The sequence below is a fragment of the Bicyclus anynana genome, chromosome Z (assembly GCF_947172395.1).
Source record: "Bicyclus anynana chromosome Z, ilBicAnyn1.1, whole genome shotgun sequence".
Taxonomy (NCBI): Eukaryota; Metazoa; Arthropoda; class Insecta; order Lepidoptera; family Nymphalidae; genus Bicyclus; species Bicyclus anynana.
Window position 1 is genome coordinate 2,177,667 of NC_069110.1, and position 25,090 is coordinate 2,202,756.

The following is a 25,090-nucleotide window of genomic DNA, read 5'->3' on the forward strand; positions in this document are numbered from 1 at the left end:
TCCCTAAAAATTGGATGTTAGTAAAAGACGTGGCGGCGCATTTCCATACTCTCACAGACCTCTGCGGTCGATTACGAATGTACCATAGAGTACATTGAATATAGGGTATAGAGTCCTCAGATGCCATCTCCGCTTAGCGCCATCATGTGAGCAGATAGAGAACTACACCAATTATAATATATACCCATAAGTATAAAATGAGCGTCGAATTACGTATTGTTAGGTTTTGTTAGAGATGGCCACAAACCCACAGCCAATACTCCGTAAATTTGGAAGTAGATAAATTATTTAGGCTAATCTCTTTCAGTTATTTAAATTTGACTATGTAATTATTTGTTAGATTTTTAAACGTAAGGTTACTGTAATCAGCCAATAGCGTCGACGCAGAGAAACATTGACCAATCAGTGCAGAGTGAGGCGCGACGAGTTGGAGGGAAATGGGATATGGTACAGAAAGGACAAAAGAGAGATCGGTGTGAGAAAAAGTCAATAATTAGATGTAAAAGTGCAAAATACCCATGTATTATCATTGATTATTATTATATATTATAAATACAATAGATTATATTCGATAATTCTGGTGAAGAAGGCAGTTGTGTTTTTATTCCCGCTGGCCCGGCTTATAGTATATATACCTATATCCATAGAGACATAAAAATAATGTTTACCTACTAGTTTAACTGTTCTTTAATTCTATTATTTTATTTAAGGAATTCGGATACAAATAAAAAAACACAAATGGGATACATATAATTATTTATTGTTTCTCCTTTTGTGAACATAAACAACTCCGTCTCTTTGAATAGAGTCATCTTCGTCAAAACCTCTAGTAGTACCGCTTAACAATATATTTGTTGACTTACACCAATTAAATGTAAAAAATCTGCACGAAAAAATAAAAAAAGAACTCTTCTAAATCTCAAGACAAGACATATATAACAGAGTTCTCGGAATCCAAAGTAAAGCACCTTTTGGCACATTTATAACAGTCACCAATCAATCACCAAAAAAAAATCCATAAAAAAAGCCAGGTCGTCGGGAAAGATCAATGCAAAAAAACACCATGAAGAAAGCAGAAGAAATAAAACCGTTTCGTCTACAAAATTAAACAAAATGTCACAAGCCTGAAGCCGCACAAGGTTATATTTTTTTTTTAATACCTGGCTTAAGATTACCTCAGAATCCTGCTGGTCAAAGTGCCTTAAAGCGCCATCTATTGAGCAAATAGGGAATTAAGGAGGCATATGCAATTTGTACCGAGGTCGTTATGTACAGACTGATTACACCCTGGAATGTACGAATTGATTTTATTTTATCTTTGCGCATTTTCTGTTATTTGATATTTCTTTGACGTTTGTGTCACTGTCACTGTCATTCTTTTTAATCTGTGAGACTATTTGTCATTTGTGGTTTGTAGACAATTGTCGCGAAAATCGAAAATTTTCTTTTGGTTTAATAATTTGTTCCTCTTGTACCAATGTAATTTAATTTTACAGGCACAAATATTCATCATCACGCGGTGCCAAACCCTTAACGAAGTTTAGCAGTCAGTAGGGTCTTCTACGTCGCGTTTCATTTGTATTGAAGATAGTCCAGTCTCTAGAAGTGTATTAAATCCAAAAAAAAAAAAAACAAGTAATTAACACTAGTAAAAATAACAAGAATTTAATCGAACAGAAATGCTTAATTTTTAAAGTGGAAAATGTCTGTTAAACCATATAAACTGCTCAAAAATATATTCGCTATGTCCATATTTTTCGGTGCGATATGGATGTTATTAACTTGGAGCACTTTCGGAATTTTAAAGTGAGTATACATATAATGAGATCTTTAACATTCGCATTTGTAAGAGTTTCATCATCATCCATCATCATCATCATCATCATCATCATCATGCATCATCATCATCATCATAACTACTAAGCTGCTGGCGGATTGGTAAGTAGTTGTAATAGTTTAGAGATACATTTTAGGATATTAGTCTACTTGTTTACTGAGATGGTGACACTTCAATGTCATGATGGCAGACTATGTAATTTAAGGTACACAATGATATAAATAAATATACTTCTCATCAAAATATTGAAATAGTCTTTATTTTCTTCTGGGAGGAAAAAAAATCCCTCGGGACTTCTACTGGCTAATCGGCAGGGCATTATGACTTGCACGGACTAAAAATAACCTCCTCTGTGCTCCGTAGTCAGCGCAGAGCCGCTTGAGATTTCTTCACGCTGACGTTCCTGATATTAGCTCTCTTGCTTTTCTTCTGTCTGTTTTTTTCATTGTGGCTCGAGCATATACATTTGCCACTCTTCATTGCTCAACAGCATGCTGGTGATAAGGTTTGCCGCGTTTACTGCGTTTGCTTGCTTGAAATAGTCTGTAAGTGTCGTTTAGGCAGGCTGTTTTGATTTCTATCTATGCAGGCAACAATAAAACAAACAAAAACAAGTGAGTCTCTTCTACTGTCAACCTCACCCGCTTGTGGTGATTAACCTGGGTTTGGTGACTGATATATGGTGCTATAATCACTTAAATTGGCTAAACTGTAAAATGGGCTCAGTAACAGCAGCAACTTGGGTGTAAAAAAGGCCCAATAAGGTTATTTTAGCAATGGATGTCTATCAGCTGTTATGATGATGATGATTGTTAAGAGTGGTTCCTAGGTTTGCTATCAACCTCACATGTACTTTTGTTGTATATTATCTTTACTTAACTACTAGGCTGCTTTCCCATTATGTTTGAGCGACAGTTTACTGTGCAGTTAGGCAGTTGGAAGTGTTGTGGCTTGTGTATATAAATGAAGGTGTTTACATATATAAAGGCACCACCAACTGTCATCCACAACACCTTTTTTACTGTGATGACAGATTATCTTAATCGTAAAATGATAAAAAATCATCACAATAAACAGAGATTGTAAATAATATATAAATAGCCCTTTATTTAAAAAAGGCTATGATAATTTATTTACATTTTATGACTGTCATGCTAGTCATTCACATTACTAAGATAATAAAGACATACAGAGATTGTAAAGCTACAATAATATATTGTCATGGAAAAACTGGGACAGTAAACATACACAGAAACTAAGATGTTTTACTACCACAACAGTGACACAGTGGGAACAGAGAACAGATAATATCTGCCTGATCCAATGGGAACACTGAGCCACAATTGTTGTTTAACTATAACAGTTGTTTTAGTTAGAACAGCTAGAGACAACAGTCGTCCAACAGTAAATTTTACTGATATATAGGAATGCAACCACCTTAGTTTGGTTGTAGATTAATTCATGTATAAGAAAAATAGCTTTGAGATTTTAAAAATAGCTTTGATTAAGATTGTCATTTTATATTTTTGTATACTTTAGCTTAGAAAATTCAATGAACCATTGCATAAGGAATATGAACATGAAAGGTTTACATAAAGATTATGCATTTTGTAATTATTATTGAACATAATGCTTTTTAATAATATCTTAGATACAGAAGAAGTGCCAAAACAATGGACACAGAGCACAATAATCCTGATTTATAAAAAAGGAAGTAAAGAAGACATTAACAATTACAGACCCATAAGCCTTACATCAAATCTATATAAAATATTCTCAAAAGTTTTACTAAACCGAATATCTAGCACTCTGGATGAACACCAACCACGGGAACAAGGAGGCTTTCGTAGTGGGTACTCAACACTTGATCACATCCATGTTATAAAACAGATAATGGAAAAATATAATGAGTATAGTATGCCCTTATATATAGCCTTTGTAGACTATAACAAGGCTTTTGACTCCATTAAACACAATAAACTATGGGAAGCCTTAATGGATCAAGGAGTTGAACAAAAATATGTACGCATTTTAAAAGAAATATATAAAAACGGTGTTGCAAAAATACAATTGGAACAACCAGGAAGAGAATTCAGAATATTAAAAGGAGTAAAACAAGGTGACCCACTATCGCCCAAACTATTCTCTGCTGTACTCGAAAATATATTTAGAAACTTACATTGGAACAACTTTGGCCTAAATATAAATGGAAAAAATTTAAACCATTTGAGGTTTGCTGACGACCTTATTTTACTATCAAATAACTCAAAATCACTCCAAATAATGGTACAGCAACTAGCCACAGAAAGTGAGATAGTCGGTCTACACATGAACACCAACAAAACAAAAGTAATGACTAATTGTAAGAAAGAAGATATAAAGTTGGGTTCAAACATATTGGAGTATGTTGATGAATATATTTATTTGGGTCAAACAATATCACCGAGAGAACAAAACACAAAGGAAATAGATAGGAGAATATGCAACACCTGGAAAAGCTACTGGTCCCTTAAGGAAGTTATGAAAAATAATGATATCCCTATATCAGACAAGTCTAAAGTATTCAACACCTGTATCTTGCCATGCTTAACCTATGGTTGCCAAACCTGGGGTCTGACTGAGAAAAATATTATGAAACTGAAAACATGCCAAAATAATCTAGAAAGAAGCATGCTTCATATAAAAAAACAAGACAAAGTCAGACTCTCTACTATCCGAAGCAAGACCAAGGTCAGAGATGTGGCAGTAACAATTAAGAAGCTTAAGTGGAAGTGGACAGGACACTTCATGCGGGATAAAAGGGATAAGTGGACCAGGGATGTGACAGAGTGGTATCCTAGGATAGGAAAAAGGAAAAGAGGTCGCCCCTGCCAAAGATGGGAGGATGACCTCAGACAGACAGCAGGAGACACATGGAGAAGGAAAGCAAGAGATAGAGATCTATGGAAGTGTCTGGAGGAGGCCTATGCCCGAGGGCAAGCTGAAGAAAAGAATCAGTGTCAATGATATGTTGCAATAATATTTTGGTTATAAAATTCAGCAAATAAAGGCTTTATTATTATTATTATTGAACATAAAATGTTCAATGTTTAGTAATTGCTATTGAACATAAAATGAGTTAATCAATATACTTTGTTACTATTCAAACAATCACGTTCATAATACTGAAAATGCAATATTGATAACCATTGAAAATCGAACTTTATTTTCAGAGCCATATTTGTATTCATTATGCTTTTAATGCCATGTTAATCTTTATTAAACAAATAAATTAATACATAAATGTCATTAGAAATCAGCTTTCACCTCATCTAAAAGCCCGCCGCTAAAAGGTGTCCATTAGGCTGGCGGTGTTGCCTCTTTAAATAGCGATTGACAAGCTTTGAGCAAGGTACTCGGCAAAGGTACTTATACTTTTTGTGAATTTTATTTCCATATTTTTATTGATTTCAGTTTACACTTATCTGAACCGAAAAGCATACCAGTGGCCGTTAAGAACACAATCTGCTATATTGATTACAATGATAGCAGGCCTCATGTCAGTAATAATGTTAGTCTCAAGATGATATATTACGTCACACCAACTTACCCAAGACCAGAACAAGTGCCAGAGTTGATGCGATTGGCTTATACATTGATGCATGTTCCAAGATTGCATTGGATTGTTGCAGACGATGAGTCAGTGTGTTCAGAGCCTGTCTTAAATATTCTCAGGTAAGGTTATTGTCCTTAACTCTGGCGTCCATGTTAATAAACATGGATTAAAATTTAAACCTCAATTTTCTTGAAAGTAAAGTGGACTTAACAGTAATTAGGTCCATTTTACCGTGAAGAAAATCAAGGATTAAATCTTAATTTGTGTTAATAAAATTGGCTGTGGAAGTATAGTGAAACAACAGTCAAGCTTACTTTGTTAAATTAATTTATAATGCATGAATTCCAATGTTCAGGGCTTACGGTTTTCCTTGGCAAGCACTGCAGATGTTTTTCATGTTCCTTATTTATATATTAATGCTGTGATAGCCCAGTTTATATGACATCTGCCTCCGATTTCGGAGGATGTGGGTTTGAATCCGGTACTAGGCATGCACCTCCAGCTACTCAGTTGTGTGCATTTTATGAAATTAAGTATCAAGTTTCTCAAATGGTGAAGGAAAAACATCGTGAAGAAACATGCATTCCAGAGAATTTTCATATCATAAAACAGTAAATTCAAAATCATGCAGTTAGTGTTAAAGGATTTATTTATTTATTCAATAAGAATATTAAATTATGTTAAATGTTTTTTTTTTCATATTATGTATTTCTGTGAAAAATTAAACAATATAATTTTATTTACAAAACAAAAATGACTTTTAACCAAAATCTCTTTCCAGACGAACGGGCCTACCATTCACACATATTTCTAGTCCAAAACCTTTTATATATAAAACCAGCAACTTCCCACGTGGTGTGGCCAACAGACGCGCTGCTCTGGAATGGATCCAAAAGAACGTATCAGATGGAATACTTTATTTTGGAGATGATGACAATGCGGTGGACTTGCAGCTTTTTGATGAAATCAGGTATATTATGCATGCTGGATATACTACATTATGCAATTTTCTACCTAACTTTAACTATATGCATTTAATCATCAACTTTCGCCTTAATTAGGTGTATGTGCTGGCCATTGTGCTGCTGTTATGCAGAATGGGATTCAATTATTGTTATTTTGCTTTTTGGTAATGATTTCGTCTGTAATGATGAATATCAGAAAGTTATAGTGTATATAAATTCATAAGAGTTTCTTATATATAATATAACAGCAAAGTTATGCTTTTTTCTTTGAGATTTATTCGAAGTTTTAAAAACCGTGACTGAGTTTGTTGAAAACTTTAGAACCCTTGTAACTTTAATTTTACTTACTACTTCAAAATCTAAAACCTATCTGATCATAGTCTTTTTGACTGATTGCACGATATTTCATGAAACAAAAAAAAATTACTGTTTCAAAAGGGGTCCATGTAATAAATCGTGTGACTATCGTTGACTGCTACCTAAGTTACTTCTGGAATAAGTGTTCATCAGGCCTTTACCGGCACCAGTATTCCAAGTAGAAATATTGTTATTTTAATTTCTCCCATTAATTCATTATATATTTCTATATCAAACAGAAGCACAAAGAAAGTGTCCATGTTTCCAGTTGGATTGATAGGCAACTATGGAGTATCTACGCCGATTGTTAAAGATGGAAAGGTATGTTATTTTTGCTTTCTGTTAAGCGTATATATTGTTTTCCGTAAAATGTAATTAGATTACAACTACCAACACAAATTTTGACCTTGATAAAAGAGTAAATAATTACAATATATCTATCAATAAGTTCCGTGGTTTTGAAGAGCTTTCACTGGAATTACAGAAACGCTTTGATTGAGATGAAGCCTTGCAGATTGCGTTTATGTGGACAATCTACACAACAGGCTTGTGGAAATTGTCCATACGGTGGGGGTCTAAGTTTTTCAAAACCCACCATATAAAAAGAACCAACAAGTTCTCGGACCATACACTCAATCCATCACTAAAAATGAACATGAATAAGATGAAGATCATGTCTAATGTTCATGTAACACTCCACCCAATTATAGTTAAGGACTCTGCGCTCGAAATTGTAGATGAATATAATATATGTAAAAAGAAAACCTCTTTAATATTATTTCTTTTTGGTAATTTACTTTTTTTTTCATGACATTGTCACATTTTAAATATTCGATACATTATTATTGACTTAACAGCAAAACATTAAAATTTTTATTAAAATATAAAGTAGATGTAAATAATAGCTTTGAATATTGTTTTTATATTTTATTTATAGGTAAGTTTTAGTTTAGTATTTAATTTAATTATTTAATGTAAAACTTAATATTGTAAATAACAATTATATTTTATTTATAGAAACACAAACAAGCTTTTATTACTACTATCACATTCATGTGAAATAATTATCATTATATATATATATATATACCTAGGACACACAGTCCAGTTAGGAAGGTCCAATTTTGAGAAAGAGGTGAATCGCCGAATCGAACTCGGCTGGGCAGCGTGCGGAAACTCCGCGACATCTTTTCGTCCGAAATTCCTCAGTGCCTGAAGACGAAAGTCTTCGATTAGTGCGTGTTGCCAATGATCACCTATGGATCCGAGACTTCCATCAGTTGAAGATGATGATGATGATGATATCAATAAGTAGCACAAAAATATACATATATGGCCTAAAAAAGTTTGCTCTGGTTCCAAGAGAACAAACAATTGGTCAATGTTTGTAGAAACCCCACCTTGAAATTTTAATTTTTAAAGAAATTGGAACAAATACCTACATAATCACTTACTTTTATTAACTTAACTAGTAACTTTACTACTATCTACTTTTTTTACTCCTTTTTTAATACTTTTTTACTTTACTTAACTACAATCATGGTTCTCAGATTCCAGAGAGTGTAAATTCGAGTCCGGTCCGGGGCATATACCTTTTCAGTTGTGTGCATTTTATGAAATTAAATATTACGTGTCTCAAACGGTGAAGCAAAAACATCGTGAGGAAACCTGCCATACCATACCAGAGAATTTTCTTAATTCTTTTTATTTTTATTAAAATAAGTGTGTGAAGTGCACATTGGGCCAGCGTGGTGGACTATTGGCCTAACCCCTCTCATTCTGAGAGGAGAGTCGAGCTCAGCAGTGAGCTGAATATGGGCTTTTGTTGATGATGATGATGATGATGATGATGATGATGATAAAAAATTAAATCTTTTAAATAAAAGTCAAAGGCAATGGTCCGGACATTACCATAAACTCTGACAGTGATTGTAAAACAGTTTCACATGTCATCCTAAGCCATCACAAGACGTATGCTAATAAGACAGTTGTATGATTTCAGGTACTGGGCTTCTTCGATTCGTGGCCGGCTTCCAGAACGTTCCCCGTGGACATGGCTGGATTCGCCATTAACATCGGCTTCCTCAAGGACTCGGCTGACATGCCCTTTATAGCAGGCCACGAGGAGGACAAGTTCCTGGTCAGCCTGGACCTGGACATCGAGGATATAGAACCGCTAGCTGGAAACTGCACCAGGATACTAGTTTGGCACACGAAGACAGCCAAACACAAGAAGTCCACGCTCAAGGTCAACATCAATAAGCTCACGTCGATGGATAAGTATCACAACTTTGCTAATATGCTGAAAGAAATATCTAGACTGGGCTTAGCCAACTTGGATTCTGAGACTGGTATAAAATCTTTCATAACTAGAAACAGGAAGACATACGAAAGCATTTCGGTTCTATAGTTCCTCGTGATAGTAGGCTTTAATGTTGTTGAGAAGCGAGAATTGCAGAAAACCCCAGCTGGTAATGATAAATATGTAAATAATACGTTTTTGAAACGGGTATAATAATATGGCATATAACTTAACCGTTCTTTTTCTTGAAATAGCATAATATAGATAGATAAATATTTTACAAAACAATTTTTTTTTTCATGTATTATTGACTTAATTTTCAATATTTTCTATATTTTATATACCCAATTCAACCACTGATTGTCATATCTATTTACTAATCATAATGAATCTGTCGTTAACACTCTCAGACCAATTATTGTATAGGACCTGTCTCGCTAGACGTTTCTTTTCTGTCAAAGTATATGATCAACGATCTTGAGCGATTCTAAAAACTGTCTTAATAGTATCGGTGTTTCATAGTTGTAATCTGTTCCGTCGGTTGAAGAGCTCCGTAAAAATATCTTTTAGGTAGTTAAATGGTGTAATAAACGGCCAAATCTTCTAGTTTAGTATAAGATATATACCGTCTCGTTTTCCTTAAAAAATGAAAGATAAGTTTGTTCGTGAATTTGGGTGAGATACAGGTCCTTCTATAATTGGTACGAGTTCACACTCAACCGACTCTATGTTAGTAAGTATACCAAAAGTAGTTAAAAAAGCTAAGCAATAGCTTTACCGCGGCAGTCTCCGAGAGCCATACGTATTATTTTTTTGATAATAAATTATTATTCCCGAGAGTGATTTTATTGTTGTCAACAATTAGAAATCAAACAAAATGTTTGTATTTGCAATATTAGTTTTAAACATGTAATTATGATGTACATGCGAGTACATAATAGTCACTACTGTATTGATCATTATTGTGATTTAATAATTTTAATTTTAAGTTTACATTATTTTATAATATGCATAATTTTTAAATATTTGACGATTCAAGTCGCAATCATAAACCAAATAATATGCTTATTTCACGCAGCAGATAATTTGCGAGCAAATCAAAATTTGATACCTGTTCTCTATGCATATAGTTTGATGTTATAGTTATTTTTTCAAGTAAATACGCCACTATAACTATTTTTAAAAAGTATCAGAAACTATATAACTCATCTGAATGTGAAGAGAACAATTTTATTTTATATATGCTAAGTTCTTGGACACATGTAACGTGTATGATGAAAGTAAAGCCGAGAGGCGTGCTAGTATGTAAGAAGACATTTTATAATGACTTCATCATCACCATCCGAATGAGATCATCTATAATTATTATCTACCACTTGGTAGATCTTCATTTTTTCATTAAGAATTTTAGACCCATAATGCTGATTTTTAGTCCAAAAGGATTCCTTATAGTTTCGCCATGTCCGTCCGTCCGTCCGCGGCTTAGCGCAATTACTACTAGAAAGCTGTAAATTATCATGAATATGGAAATTAAAGATGTGAACAAAGTCGTAAAATAAAATCTTGACAAATTATTATTTTTTGGGGTATTGTGTGTTGTAATGTAAAGTGGGTATGAATTTTTTTTACTCGTTTATCTCATAGTGTGGGGTATCGTTGGATAGTTCTTAGAAAGATATGAGGGTCCGTTAGAGATCCGTTTAAAAAATATTATGTAAAGTTTTAATTTTTGTTAGAGTCAAGTATCCCCACTCTCTAAAGTCTAAATGGTTATCCATGGATATAGAAAAAAATCACAGAAATGGGATATATGATGAAATTAAAAAAAAAACTGTAACAGCTAAGCAGCAATTGCTATTTAAGGAGTTATAGACGACCAATGTGTAAAAAACGTAGTTCGAACTCGAAAATTGCATACTAATTCCGTTGTTAATTAAAAAGATAACTCAAAGTAGTAAGATAACTCAGAGTCTGTTAAAACTAGAAAGCAGAAATTTGCCTTGGGTATTAGCATAAATTAATCACGTATATTTTACGTTTTAAAAAAAATATTTTCAAAAACACATCTTTCCCCCAAATGTAAAGTGATGAGGATTTTTGTCTTGTTAGTGAAAGTATGTATTTGCTATAAGTACTTTTGCATTATAAGGTCGGTCATTTAATCTACGGAACCTTACACTGCGCGAGGCTCCACACGCACTTGGCCGGTTTTTAATAATAATAATAATAATAATCATTTATTTGCAAGAATTATTGTTCTTTACAATATTCAACTAAATTAATAGTTTGCAAATATTATACATACAGTGAAAAAATACAAACAGTCACAATTACTAAAATAAATGAAATAAAATTAAGAGAAAAAAAAATAATTACAATCAGTAAGTTTAAGTTTGTTTTATGTTTTTAATATGGTACCTATGTTAGTTAAGTTATATTTTAAGTTGTTTTACTCATAGAATACAATGTCTTAATATCTAGAATATGTAACAATAATAAAAAAGAATCACAAAATAGATATTATTATGTTTGTTATGTATGTCAATACTCACTGAATCTCTACATAGCTGTTTTCACAGCATTATGATTGTTAAATCCTTTTCTATTAAAGTGGCTTTATTGGGAAAATGTAACATGATAACAAATAAATCCCAAATAATGTAGCAAAGGCAGCTTTATTGATTGTTATACAAAATAAGGTGAAGGAAGTTTAATAATGGTTAAAACAGATCTCCGTAGAAACATTTTACAATTCTAAGCATAATAATGTGTTGTTTATGACATAATAATTATTATTTATTTATATTTATATGTAGCCTAACCAACAATAATTGAGGAGCTACAAGATAGTTTTAAGCAGTCTTTTTTTTTCTGCAAGATATTTTTTTCTGTTCAGCCAAAATCGATGTGATATGTTTATTAACAAACCATTTAAAGATGAAGATAGAAAACACATGTCATTGCATAACTTTAAGTATAAAATTATATGCTGTTATTTTTATAAAATGTTATAAATATTATCTTTTTGCATAGTCATTCATATGTGGATTCGTTACCGATTTGTGGCCGCCCTATGATTTCTGCAGGTAGTGCAGTTGGGAGATAGGCTCTTTTTTAATTGTCATTAAGATGTGGATTTCTTATCCCATTCTCTTCTTGAAAGACGGTGATTCTCTCCAAGTCATAGTTGGCAGGCCTCTATCTTGATTTTTTGTTTGATTGCCTTTTGTGTATTTCAAATTATGTTTGATAGGCTCTTTTTTTAGTTTTCATTAAGATGTGGATTCCTTATCCTTTTCTCTTCTTGAAAAGCGTGGATTCCTTCCAAGTCATAGTTGGCTGACTTCTATCTTGTTTTTTTTTATTTGATTGCTTTTTGTGTATTTCAATGTCTGCTTGATACTCTTTTTGCGTTTTCATTAAAATATGAATGTCTTATCCTTTTCTCTTCTTGAAAAGCGTGAGATCCCTCAAAGTTATAGTTTGCCGGCCTCTATCTTGTCATTAATATGGATTCCTTATACTTTTCTCTTCTTGGAAGGCGTGGATCCCTTGTAGGACATACTCGTAGTTTGCTGGCCTCTAACTTTATTTTTTTGTTTGATTGCCTTTTGTGACTTTCAATATCTGCTTGATAGATTCTCGGCGCATTCCTGATATCTTTTTCTTCTTGGAAGACATGGATTCCTTCCAAGTCATAGTTTGCTAGCCTCTTTCTTGATTTTTTTTTTGATTACCTCTTATGGCTCAATATCTGCTTGAAAGACACTTGGTGCATTCCTGATTTGTTTTTCTTCTTGGATGAATGGATTCCTTCCAGGTCATAGTTTGCTGGCCTATATCTTGATTTTTTTGTTTGATTACCTTTTGTGGACCTCAATATCTGCTTAATAGACTCTTGGTGCATTCCTGTGTTTTTTCTTCTTGAAAAGCATGGATTCCTTCCAGGTCATAGTTTGCGGGCATCTATTCTTTATCGTTTCCTATTCCTCTCTTAGAAAGCGTGAAGAGGTGGATGCCCTCCAGGTAATAGTAGTCGAACGCGTGTTTGCCAGCCTCCAGTTTGATATTTTTGTTTTTTTCGTAAATCTCAATATTTGCTTGATGTCCTATCAATCTCTTTTTACCTTTTTATTAAAATGTTTTATTTTCTGCTCTTAGAAGTGGTGGCTCTTTGCGGTATTCTATGTGTGATGTTGTTGTTAAAAGTGAAATGGGTTTGTGATTGCGTCGTATCTCTTTCTTAATATTTTTCTATGTAGATATTACCTTTTTTTTTTAAACGCATTCGTAAATATACCAATAGCTAGACTAAGATTGATTAAGTGTTCAATTAGGTAAAGAAATATTGCCCTGGAGATTTTTACTATTTAATTTGCCTAATAAAACGTTTTTAATTACATTTATATTGGTAAAATATATCGATGACATCAATTACTTGATTTTTTTTACTAGCTTAGCTATTTTTTTACTGAGTTAACATATTACATCGATGTTTACACATTTATTTAATTTTAATAATCATCAAATGAAATCATTTACTAATGTACTTCCTGCATTCTTAAAATTGCTATTAATAAAGATAAGTGAATTTATAGCATATTCAACAGTCTAGAATACAATATGTACATATGTACAATACTTTAATTTCAATAAAAAAAATGGTGTTTGATGTGCTGGAAGGGCGCTATCTTCTAATATCTCAAAACTTTCAATATTTTATCTTTACAAACCTCGCTTTTAGCTCGATTTATTATACACTTATTTTATTGTGAATATTATCAATGTTTTTTTTAGTCAGGTAGCGCTATTCTCTAACAAAGATTATAACTCGATATTTTTTGAATTGAAACATTGTGGGTTTCAAATTCATGTCTCTATCTCTAATATTGTGTTAGAGAGAGATAGCGACGAAACAGAGACTCTCTTGTTATAAGAACATCGTGACAGAATAGCGTTACTGGTCTGAATAGGTCCATCTTCTTTAGCGCCTTTTATAAATTGCATCATAGTCTAAGATCCACATTAGAAACGACCTTCACCCATCTGTTTACTGGATGAAAAGTATTTATATCAAATTAAATATGCCAATAAATATATTGCCAAACTTTTGCATAAAACTATTCAGTCCTGCTTATGATTATGTCCGGTTTCCAGGAATGATTTTTCGCAGACCTATACCACCGTGTACGTAATCACATTTTAACTTAACTTTAATTCATCAACCAGACTCTGCTAGTTAGTAGTATCGATTTACCTGTATAAACCTGCCTACCCAAGAGTTGTGATGGTAAAAAATAAGTAAACCAAACGTTTGTATACTCTATATGCTTCACACTTTTGCTCGCTCATTTAATATGGACTTTGTCGACTAAACAAACCAGTAAATATTTAAAAAAAATTTAATCGTTAATTGATCATATTCTGGACTGATGTTTTAGGCAAACCATTGGTAGTAGTATATTTATTCAATTAAAAAAAAACATTTTCATCCAGTAAACAGATGGGTGAACCTCCTCAGTGGGTGGAAGTGGGATCCTCTACTATAATTATTTTAATGGAATTGATCTGTTATTTTTTCTATACACTTAATTACAATTCTACTACTCAATCAAAGGCATTATTATTTATTTATGGATATTTTTACCTGTAATACGACTAATAGGTCCAATTCTGTACATTGAAAATATTTTCAAAAGTTTAATTGGAGATCATTGAATAATAGATACTGAAACCTAAATCTTACTTTTTATTTTTGTCTATGTGTTCGACTTTAAGTCGTTTTCGTTACGCCTCAACTACCCAATTTGACGGCTGCGTGGCGCTGTAAGTTTGATCTTGCTTTCTACATCCACGTCCGTGAGTTCGATTCTCACAACATCGTGAGGAAACCTGTGAATTTTCTTAATACTCTACGTGTGTGAAGTCTGCCAATTCGCATTTGGCTAGCGTAGTGGACTAAGGCCTAACCCCTCTCATTGTGAGAGGAGACTCGTGCTCAACAGTGAGCCGAATATGAGTTGTTAATGATGAATCTTTGGAATATATTAATATTCGTTAAGATAATAATAATAATTAGTTGGCCATAGCAAGACACCGCATAGGGCCAGCGTGGTGGACTATTGGTCTAACCCTTCTTATTTTGAGAGGAGACTCGAACTCAGAAGTGAACCGAACATGGGTTGATAATGATGATACTCGAAGTACGAGATCCGGCATAGGAATTATGTAATACCCTCATCTGTTATTTATTTGAGACTAGAAACAAATGATAGAGAATTTTCACATTGAAGCATTGCAAATAGGTTGCCTAGTAAAATTGCGGCCGGATAATATTAAAAGTTTTTTATTAATTTACTAATACTAAGAATGCCTGGCTAACTGGATCATGTCAAAACTTCCCGACTAGATCAAAAATACAAAGGAGTTGGGACATTATTACTTATGTAAGTTTCAACGCTGAATTTTTTGCTTGAAGCCCCGACTGGCAGAGCGAGGTTCCTGGCATTCTCTAGACCAAAGTCGGGCCACTGGCTCAATGCATACCTACCTTACCTACATTATCAGCCGATAGAGGTCACTGCTGGACATAGGTCTCTGCATGGACCTCCGAGCACAACGGTCTCGAGCCGTCAGCATCCAGCGGCCCCATTGCAACTCGCTTGTTCGCCTAGTGGCTCCATGCATATCGTCACCTAATACTGGGACTCTAATTGACCCAGAATCTTTTCGGTTTGTTGCTGCTCTCCGGGTTGGAGAAGTGCTTTACGCGGAGCACGATTGTAACTTGCGGAGGCCGATCACCTCGACTGCCCTTCAGGCGCCGGCTGCTTGTCACGCTACTCCGCGCATCCTTAGAAGGGCGTTCGTCAGTGCTGACGTTCCCGCCGTTTTGGAGATGACGCCCCGACGGGATGTCATTAATCCCCTGGAACAATTTCCAGGGTCGTGCGCTGGAGTGGGATGACACGTTTGCCGACACATTAGCTGCGTCTTACATGCAGTCGACCAGCAGACGTGCTGGGGCGGCGTCAGACACGCGGGGGCGCCTAAAGTTATTGAAATACAGTCTCGGCGCCCAATATGTATTCATCTCGTTTGGCGTCGAGATATACGCCGCCGTCTTAAACTAGGCTGGGGCCCTTGGGCACACAAGTATTTGGTGCCCTTTTGGAGAGTAAAAAAAGTGAATTATACTAACATTTTTTACTAAGTATTTTATTATAGGTTATTAAATACAGTATGTTATGTCATTAATGATTTTAGAATATTGCTGTTTTTTTGGTTACTATTACGATAAGGGTTATTTTTGGGATTTCTGTTGAGCAAAATCTTCTATTAGGTCTCAATATTTTATTGGAGATATAAGTCCGTGGGACAGAAGCGCCAAGACTCTTCACAAGGAGACTAGCAATTAGTATTTTTAAGTATTAGTTTTAATTAATTTTAATTTTATAGATTTAGTTAATTTAATTTAGTTGTACAATTGAGTTTTAACAAATATTGAAAATATCTTACACTAGTTAAAAGAATATACCCAACAAAATTAAAAACCTTAAGTTTGCCTGCGTCCATTGCAACTGTGGGGTGGCCAGATATAAACAAGTGAGTAAATAAATACCCTATTCTATAAATATCCTCATCAGTATCATATGTATGGTAGTCTAATATTTTTTTATATTCTCTACGAGTTAGCCCTTGACCACAATCTCACCTGATGGTAAGTGATGATGTAATATAAGAAGGAAGCGGGCTAACTTGTTAGGAGTAGGATGAAATCCACACTCCTTTCGGTTTTTACACGACATCGTACCGGAACGCTAAATCGTTTGGCGGTACGTCTTTGTCGGTAGGGTAGTAACAAATCACGGCCGAAGCCACCCACCAGCCAAAATAAAGCAAATTTAATTGTATTAAGTTTCTTTGATCTAGTTTCCTAGTTTTTGTGTGAAAAATTAGTCCGGCCACAATCTAACTAGGCAAAGTATTTGGAATGTATCACTGAAATCTATCTATAACTTTATTTATTTTCCCAAATAAATAACAGTTAAATATTTCTAATGCCGGATCTCAGACCATTACTACTATTTACATCGAAGTAAAGGAAAACAATGGAAATAAATAAAACACTGTAGCCTCCATTGACGAGCTTTATTGTTAATGAATAACTACATGACAGCCAATCAAAGGCTTTGACGCCTGGCTTACGATGTGATATCCCTCACCGTTACAATACTACATGATATTCTTAACAAAAAATGATTTTTGGAATGTTATGTTATGATAGATAATAATCATAAAAACTAATAATACAGATATTAGATAGCTCATCTTAAATACTAAGAAAGAAATCATTTTATTGTATTTTTAAAGTGTTTTTGTATATCATTCACCGTATGACTTCGGATATTTCATTATATGTTTTTCAATTTTTTTATTATTATTTTACATTTTTATAACATAAATAACTATTTTTAGTAAATATTTTTTGTATAGCTATAATATATTTCATTCGGTATAAAAAAATCCGATTGCAAAATATGTATTTAAACTATTTTTGTACTGTTTTATATATTTTTATAACGAAAATAAAATTATATTTCTTGTACATAATTCATATGGATTTATAAAGCTTCTTTACCTTTGAACAAAAAACAGAATATACCTATTAAAATTCATTTTCTTTTTTGCTTTAATAACACATTTAATTAATAATAAGTACTTTAAGAATATGTTTAAAATAATCTAGAAAACTAAATTAACATGCACGACATGATTACATTTATGCGATAAATGATAGCCATGAGTAGCTACGAGAATGAGTAGCTATGAAGATGCTTCATTCGGGGTTCTGGGGTTCCTCAGCAAACTGAGCCATGGCGGCTCTGTAGGCGTTCACCTCCACTCCGTCCCAGTTCATGATGCCGCGGTCGAAGTACCTGCAACACAATGCTTCGTCATCGCAGGTATGAGCTAAGATATCGTCTCGAAATACGTTACTCGTACCTTAATCAAAACATGACCAGAATTCCTCAAAATACTTTTTTGTGATTGTGTAAGAGGTTCATTGGACCTCGATGGTGTTTATCGTTTTCTTGTGTACGTACTTTTAACGGTCACATTGAAAAAAAAAAACCGTACTAGGCAAAGTTGTACAACTAGCTTAAAAACATGTTCATCTAATGGGGACTCTAAAGATGTAAGACATTAGAACATTATTTTCAAACGCTTCTTTACAATTGCGTTCTTACAGTACAAATCGTTACTTTTTAAAATTTGTACCTGTCACCTAAACAACAAAATAATTTAAATTGAGCCATAAGATAAACAGTTGAAATGACAATACTACAGGATATCTATATAGCACATCCCGCGCCCGTCTACCGCTGCCAGCCAAGAATGTACCGGCGGCGGCAGAGATTTAATAAGAGGCACAGCCTCCGCTTTTTAAATCTCTGAATTCTGATATATTTTTCGTATATATTTTTCGTATATATTAGTACCTATTACACATAAACCTTCCTCTGGAATCACTCTATCTATTGTTGAAAACTGCATTAAAATCCGTTAAATAGTTTAAAATATTTAAACGAATATCTAGTGGAAGCGTATTACGATTATGTAATGACATTAAAAAAAAATATTTTTTTTTTGTTACCGCTTCTGGAGATCCTTCATGACCATTTCTTCCGCGTGCGTGAGTCCTCTGCGGTAGACCCGGAAAGCGCCGACCTGATGGTCGAGATTTGCCAATCCACAAACCGTTGTATCGATGTTTGGTTGACGCAACGAGAACCAGTTCGCGATATTGGCCAACTCCACCTTCTTGGCCTGGAACGAATGTAATGTTAACGAACGTGCATTAAGTTAACACGTTCGCTGCGGCACTGATTTTTCTGTACTTTGATTTTTTTGTACGGTACGAGGTTTTTGACCTCATACTAGAACTTTATGGTGTGGTACGAGGTCTATCAACCTCATAACCCCTGAAGACGCTAGACATACGGGGTCAATTGACCTCGTTCCGCAGCGAACGTGTTAAGGTTTAGGTCCCGGCACGTAAGTTGAAGTTGCTGAGTCTTTATGGGCTCTTCTCGGACCAAGGCGCGCTTCGAACCCTCGTTAACATTATTTAAAGTTTTCGACCAGGCTCTGTGAGGATGTGAGTGCGTATAATCCGAGGATCGCATTCTGATCACAGTTTTGAACTCAGAAAAACATAAGCATATAGATTTTCTGGTAAAGATTCGAGGGCCCCTGAGCTTGAGGGCCTTGTGGCATTGCACCGCCTAGCTCCTGGATAGCTACGCCACTGTCAGTATGTTGCTTACCTGGCAAATCATGGCTGCCTCCTGGCAAAGAGTTTTGACTTCCTGACTAGCCGGATGCCAGTCACGCGGACCGGCGTTCGTCAACAGTCCCATACCAGTGGGCGCTGCGTTGATAATACCCACACCACGGCTCTGAGGAAATTATCACAATATTAGTTTAATAATTTAGTAACCAATTTCGAAAATTATTTTTTTGTTTGAAAGAGTAGGTACTTTCAGATTGGTCCCATTTAATTTTTATAAAATCGGTATTTCAGTTATTATGATTTGTTAGAATGATAATAACTGAAATACGAATCATTTGTTAAAATCATAATACGTCTTTGAAGTCGGTTCCATTTTTATGTAACAAAAGATTATACTCGTAATATGGCCAATATTCCCATTTTCTTCCAACTAGTCGGAAAAGACTGTGTTAGGAGTCGCCGATTGACTGTTATCGTACCCAATAACAAAGCTTTTCCCGACCAATTGGAAGAGAACAGGAACTTTAAGTCACATTTAAAAAAAGATGGCAAATATTAAAAAAAATATGCTTCAAAATGATTTCTCCAAAAATTTCGTTAGCGTTCGTAGAAAGAGAACCGACGTGCCACATGGCTACAGAGCCCAGGAATCGAACTCAGGGGCTCGAGATCCGAAACCACATAAACTCACCGCTGGGCTACTCTAAAATCGTTACGAGATCACGGCTCATTACAAGCAAAATCAAGTCGATAACATTTACTAGTAAACGGATGAATATCTGTTTTGTTTACAACGTTAACTATTATTGCACTGATATTTATCAATAGGTCAGGATCGGAGAGGAACGTATCTATGTAGATAAAACAACACTTGAATACCTAACGAAGATAACTATTCTCGTCTGTTGCTAGCTGTGACTACAAATTAGGAAGTATACTGCAGAGTCGAGGGTATGGTAGCAGTGCTTTATTATTTAGATACGTAATCAAGATAACACACGACAGATACACACACACACACACTATTTGACACAAATGATCTCAGGACATGGATGCTTCCGCGAATATCTTTATAAATACAAGCATAAGACATCTCCAAAATGTCCGTCCTGACCTGAAACTAACGAAGATGCAGAGCACGTGTTCTTTACATGTCCTCGCTTTAAGTCAACTCGCAGTGCTTGGGAAAACTCCCTCAAAAGAAGCAGGCCGGAATCCTTCATAAGAGACATGACGTCGTCAAAAGAGGCGTTCTCCTAGAGCTTCGCCGCATAGAGAAAAGTGAAGAAGAAGAAGCTAAGACTTGAAACACTTGAAGAAGCAGTAGTGCAAGACCCTCTCCCCGCGAAGTAATGCCTGACGGCGGGTCCGCGGGGGACACAGAGGCTGAAGACCAGAGGAGGAGGTTTTTTAGACAGTAGTGGTTACCCGAGCCCGACTTACCGGGGCAGACCATCAAGCCCTGATGATACGTAAACGTATTTTTCTGACACTTCGGAGGAAAAAAAAAACACACACACTCACACACCCAAATACACGCAACTATACATTCATACATACAGATGTTATGTCGGTTATGGAAGAGTGAGTCTTTCTGTCACAGGCACCATCGTGCCCAAAAGAAGTTCTTAACAATGATTCTTGTAAAACCTTGTATGTCTTAACCAATAAAGATTTGTATTTGATTTGATGTTTTGCTACTCTGTTTAAGTGCTTAACTTCGAGTTTGGTACAGTGGTTTCGCAAGGTCCTGGTTTCCTGGGTCGGGTTGTAATTATAAGTTATTTTTTCTTCTTAAAAAATTGAAGTTAAAATTAACTTTATTGTTAATTTTATTAAGTTTCTTAATTCGAAGTTGGGAAGTTGGTATTATACCCCCGTTTCATAATTAACAGGTTATGCCATCAGAATGAATTCAACTTTATCCCTAAGCCCGCCAATCCGTATTGTAGCGGCATGGTGGAACTAAGCGCAATATCCCCACTCATATAAGGAAGGAGGCCTGGTCCTCAAAAAGAAACGGAAAATAAACGAAAAGAAAATTAAAGAAAGAAAGAAAAGAAAGGAAGGAAAACGAAAAGAAAAGAAAAGAAGAGGAAAGAAAAGAAAATAAACGGAAAGGAACGAAAATGTACTACCCTATTTCATCCCTTCTCTTTTTATTTTAGGGATAAAAAGTTAGCCTATGTTCTGCTCCAAGGTCCCATTTATCATAATACAAAAAATCATCTTGATCGGATCAGCCGTTCAGCCGTGAAAAGATAACAGACAGAAGACAGTCAGACTTGCTTTCGTATTTATAATATTTGTATGGATTAGTATGAATGCAGGATGTAAAAAAATAAAAATCCCGGTCACCCAGTGTCAGCAGGTACCTACTGTACCTATACAATACGAGTCTTACCTTGAAGTAGCTAACGTAATCTTGTAGTCTGTTATCAATCAGTGTAGACTTAGCATACGACAGCACGGTAGCAATTGGCACTCTAGACTCTTCCACAATCGCTTTCATTAAATCCAAGTCGTAGTCGGCTATTCCGATGTAGCGGGCTTTTCCAGCGTCGACAACGGCTTGCAGCGCCGGGAGTGTCTCATTCAGTATCATATCGATGTCCGCAAAGGACACGTCGTGGATCTAAAAAAGTTGAAGAAGGTATGATGACAGTTTTTAAAAGTATGCATATATGTAATGCAATTTTGTAGAAGCGAATCCCTGCGACTAGCTTGATGTCGTCATCCCACCTGGTGGGGAGTCGACCTTAACACCCGTTGCCACGCTGTTAGCCAGGAATAGCGGAAGGGCGTCAATATACGCCGGTTTAATCGTACGCGGCGCAGTACTACTAGTTATTTATTATTAATAATAATAATAATAATAAATAATAAAAATCCTTTATTCAGCTAAAAAATACAAATTAAAAAAGAAGAAGAAATTACAAACTAATACTAACAGAGCTTACAAACTACTTAAAGATACCTACTTAAATTACAAAGTTCCTCTGTCTGTACTTAGTATAATAATATAATAAAGAAATTCAGCTGAATGGGGCAATATTACCTGGATAATGTCCAAGTATGATAACTTGAGACGATCAAGGCTCTGATCCACGGAAGCGAGGGTCCTTTCCCTGCTAAAGTCGAACATTCGTCGGACATCTTTTTCATATCGGCCAACTTTACTACCGATAACGAACACTGGCCGATGCATTCCATCGAGTGCCTGAAAATAATGTTAATATTAACACATATTATGTAGGAATAGTGGCAAGACAACTGGCTACATTTCCGCGTTGGGCAGCTAGATCGATCCTTCGTGTAAAATATTTCGTAATACAGTTCCTTCTTCCAGTCGAAGCAATTAACTGCGGTGAAATAGTTCGGAAAAAATTGTTGTACTACTCAATGTGGTAAGCATCGGCCGTGGCTAGATCCCGGCAGAGACGTACCGCCAAGCGATTTAGCGTTCCGGTACGATAGAAACAACCAGAGGTTAGGTAGAATAAATTTGTAAGCTGTCATTTTAAACTGCATCGTCACATAATAATAATAAAAAAAAAAGATGTTAGAAGGGCTAACTCCTCATTAAATAAAAAAAAACAACGTAACCACACAGTGATCAGATCAGAAGTGTCCAGATGACCACTACTGACACTGACAACCGGGCAGGGTCACACCAGGTCGAAACAATTAGGATGTGACAATATCTTGTACACGAGTTGCTTCATAAAATAGCTGAGAGAGAGCCAGCAATCAAATTCATTCAGCAATCTATGTAAGCTCATTCATTTGATGTATCACACGTTGCAGTGTTTTCCATCTTCTAAAAGAAACACTTCACTTCAAAAGTGACTAAAATATTCTCAAATTTTATATTTTGAGGTTTCCCGGAAATCTTCACGTAGAAAGGTAACTTCTTTTTTTTTTTCAAAACTTTAAGTTTAGTAGTTTCGTAGAAAAGGGGTCTATTTTCAGGAATAACTTGAAAACTATTTATTTCAAAATCAACAAAATAAATACTTTTAAAATCATTTCACCAATTTATACAGAAGATTGTAAGAGGTAAACTTTGTGTGGTTGTAGATCTCTGGATTTACAGAAACGATTTTAAAAATATCTTTCACTGATAGAAAGCTACGTTCGAGTGCGAGTGCGAGTGTAATAGGTAATATTTTTACTTCGTGTTCTTTCAAGAACAGGAACTATATGGTTCAAACCGAGGGGTGTCTTTTAGCGGCAATTATGCGTCTTTTAGAAATTTTGTGAACGAAACTATATGATTAATTAACATACTGTAAAAGGTAAATCTCATATCCATAATGTCTTCTTGATTATTAAGTACTTTATTTTAATAAGGATTTAAGTTTAGTTGTGTAAATAATAACGTAAACTAGTATATGATTGAAATAATTTATTAAAGTACAAAAGGTAGATTTATGCTGTCGCGAAAATTTTTGTAGAAAATTATGTGTTCTGTAAAGTTGTAGTACATTATTTTCTTCTTACATCAATAGTTTTTGTAGCGCACACCATGTAAACAAAACTTTTGTACACCTTGGGTTACATTATTGGACTTTCACGAAGGATCCCATTTCAGGAAGTTTTTTTGAAAATCTAATATAGCTTATAGCCTTCCTCGATAAATGGGCTATCTATCAATGAAAGCATTTTTGAAATCGGAGTAGTTTCTGAGATTAGCGCGTTCAATCAAACAAACAAACGAACGAACAAACTCTTCAGCTTTATAATATAATATATAAAATTCTCGTGTCACAGTTTTCGTCGCCATACTCCTCCGAAACGGCTTGACCGATTTTGATGAAATTTTTTGTGCTTATCCGGTATCTATGAGAATAGGCCAACACCTATTTTGTGTACCCCTAATTGTTAACAATAAAAACTCGAAGAATAAATAATTATGAACGATGAATAATTTTCCATAAATGTTACTTTGTTTAGTACCTGTCAAATATTCGATTGTCATTTATGCATGCATTCATAAATTTATTTTGTGTAAATTAAAGTTTCTACTTCCGAAAGCAATTTCTAAGGTTTATTTTATATGTGAAGTTTGCACAAAATTGGTTGTCATTTATCACATTTTTAGTAACAAATAAATTCAGAAGTAGGGTAGGGGTCTGGTAGGGTTAGGGTATGAGTAGGGTGGGTGTAGAGTAGAGGTAGGGTAGGGGTAGGGTAGGGGTAGGGTAGGGGTAGGGTAGGGGTAGGGTAGGGGTAGGGTAGGGGTAGGGTAGGGGTAGGGTAGGGGTAGGGTAGGGGTAGGGTAGGGGTAGGGTAGGGGTAGGGTAGGGGTAGGGTAGGGGTAGGGTAGGGGTAGGGTAGGGGTAGGGTAGGGGTAGGGTAGGGGTAGGGTAGGGGTAGGGTAGGGGTAGGGTAGGGGTAGGGTAGGGTAGGGTAGGGTAGGGGTAGGGGTAGGGTAGGGGTAGGGTAGGGGTAGGGTAGGGGTAGGGTAGGGGTAGGGTAGGGTAGGGGTAGGGTAGGGGTAGGGTAGGGGTAGGGTAGGGGTAGGGTAGGGGTAGGGTAGGGGTAGGGTAGGGGTAGGGTAGGGGTAGGGGTAGGGTAGGGGTAGGGTAGGGGTAGGGTAGGGGTAGGGTAGGGGTAGGGTAGGGGTAGGGTAGGGGTAGGGTAGGGGTAGGGAAGGGGTAGGGTAGGGGTAGGGTAGGGGTAGGGTAGGGGTAGGGTAGGGGTAGGGTAGGGGTAGGGTAGGGGTAGGGTAGGG

At 35.4% G+C, this 25,090-nt stretch overlaps 2 protein-coding genes across 2 annotated transcripts in view; one reads left to right on the forward strand and one right to left on the reverse strand.

Annotated features, from left to right (window-relative positions):
* The first annotated feature begins 1,397 nt into the window (after nt 1-1,397).
* On the forward strand, nt 1,398-14,796 carry LOC112045517 (galactosylgalactosylxylosylprotein 3-beta-glucuronosyltransferase S). The gene is made up of 5 exons (XM_024081717.2): nt 1,398-1,806; nt 5,291-5,551; nt 6,214-6,402; nt 6,994-7,075; nt 8,757-14,796. The coding sequence occupies exons 1-5, from the start codon at nt 1,703-1,705 to the stop codon at nt 9,162-9,164; spliced, it is 1,044 nt and encodes a 347-aa protein (XP_023937485.2). The 5' UTR covers nt 1,398-1,702; the 3' UTR covers nt 9,165-14,796.
* Nucleotides 14,797-17,192: 2,396 nt separating this feature from the next.
* The window catches only part of LOC112045507 (uncharacterized), a 39,331-nt gene continuing 31,433 nt past the window's right edge, over nt 17,193-25,090 (reverse strand). Inside the window, exons 4-8 of the mRNA XM_024081702.2 lie at nt 22,412-22,573; nt 21,758-21,988; nt 19,388-19,519; nt 18,715-18,887; nt 17,193-17,995 (exon numbers count right to left, since the gene is read on the reverse strand). Of these exons, the coding sequence (XP_023937470.2) occupies nt 17,896-17,995; nt 18,715-18,887; nt 19,388-19,519; nt 21,758-21,988; nt 22,412-22,573 (798 nt within the window). The 3' untranslated portion in view covers nt 17,193-17,895. The remainder of the gene's footprint in view (nt 17,996-18,714; nt 18,888-19,387; nt 19,520-21,757; nt 21,989-22,411; nt 22,574-25,090) is intronic.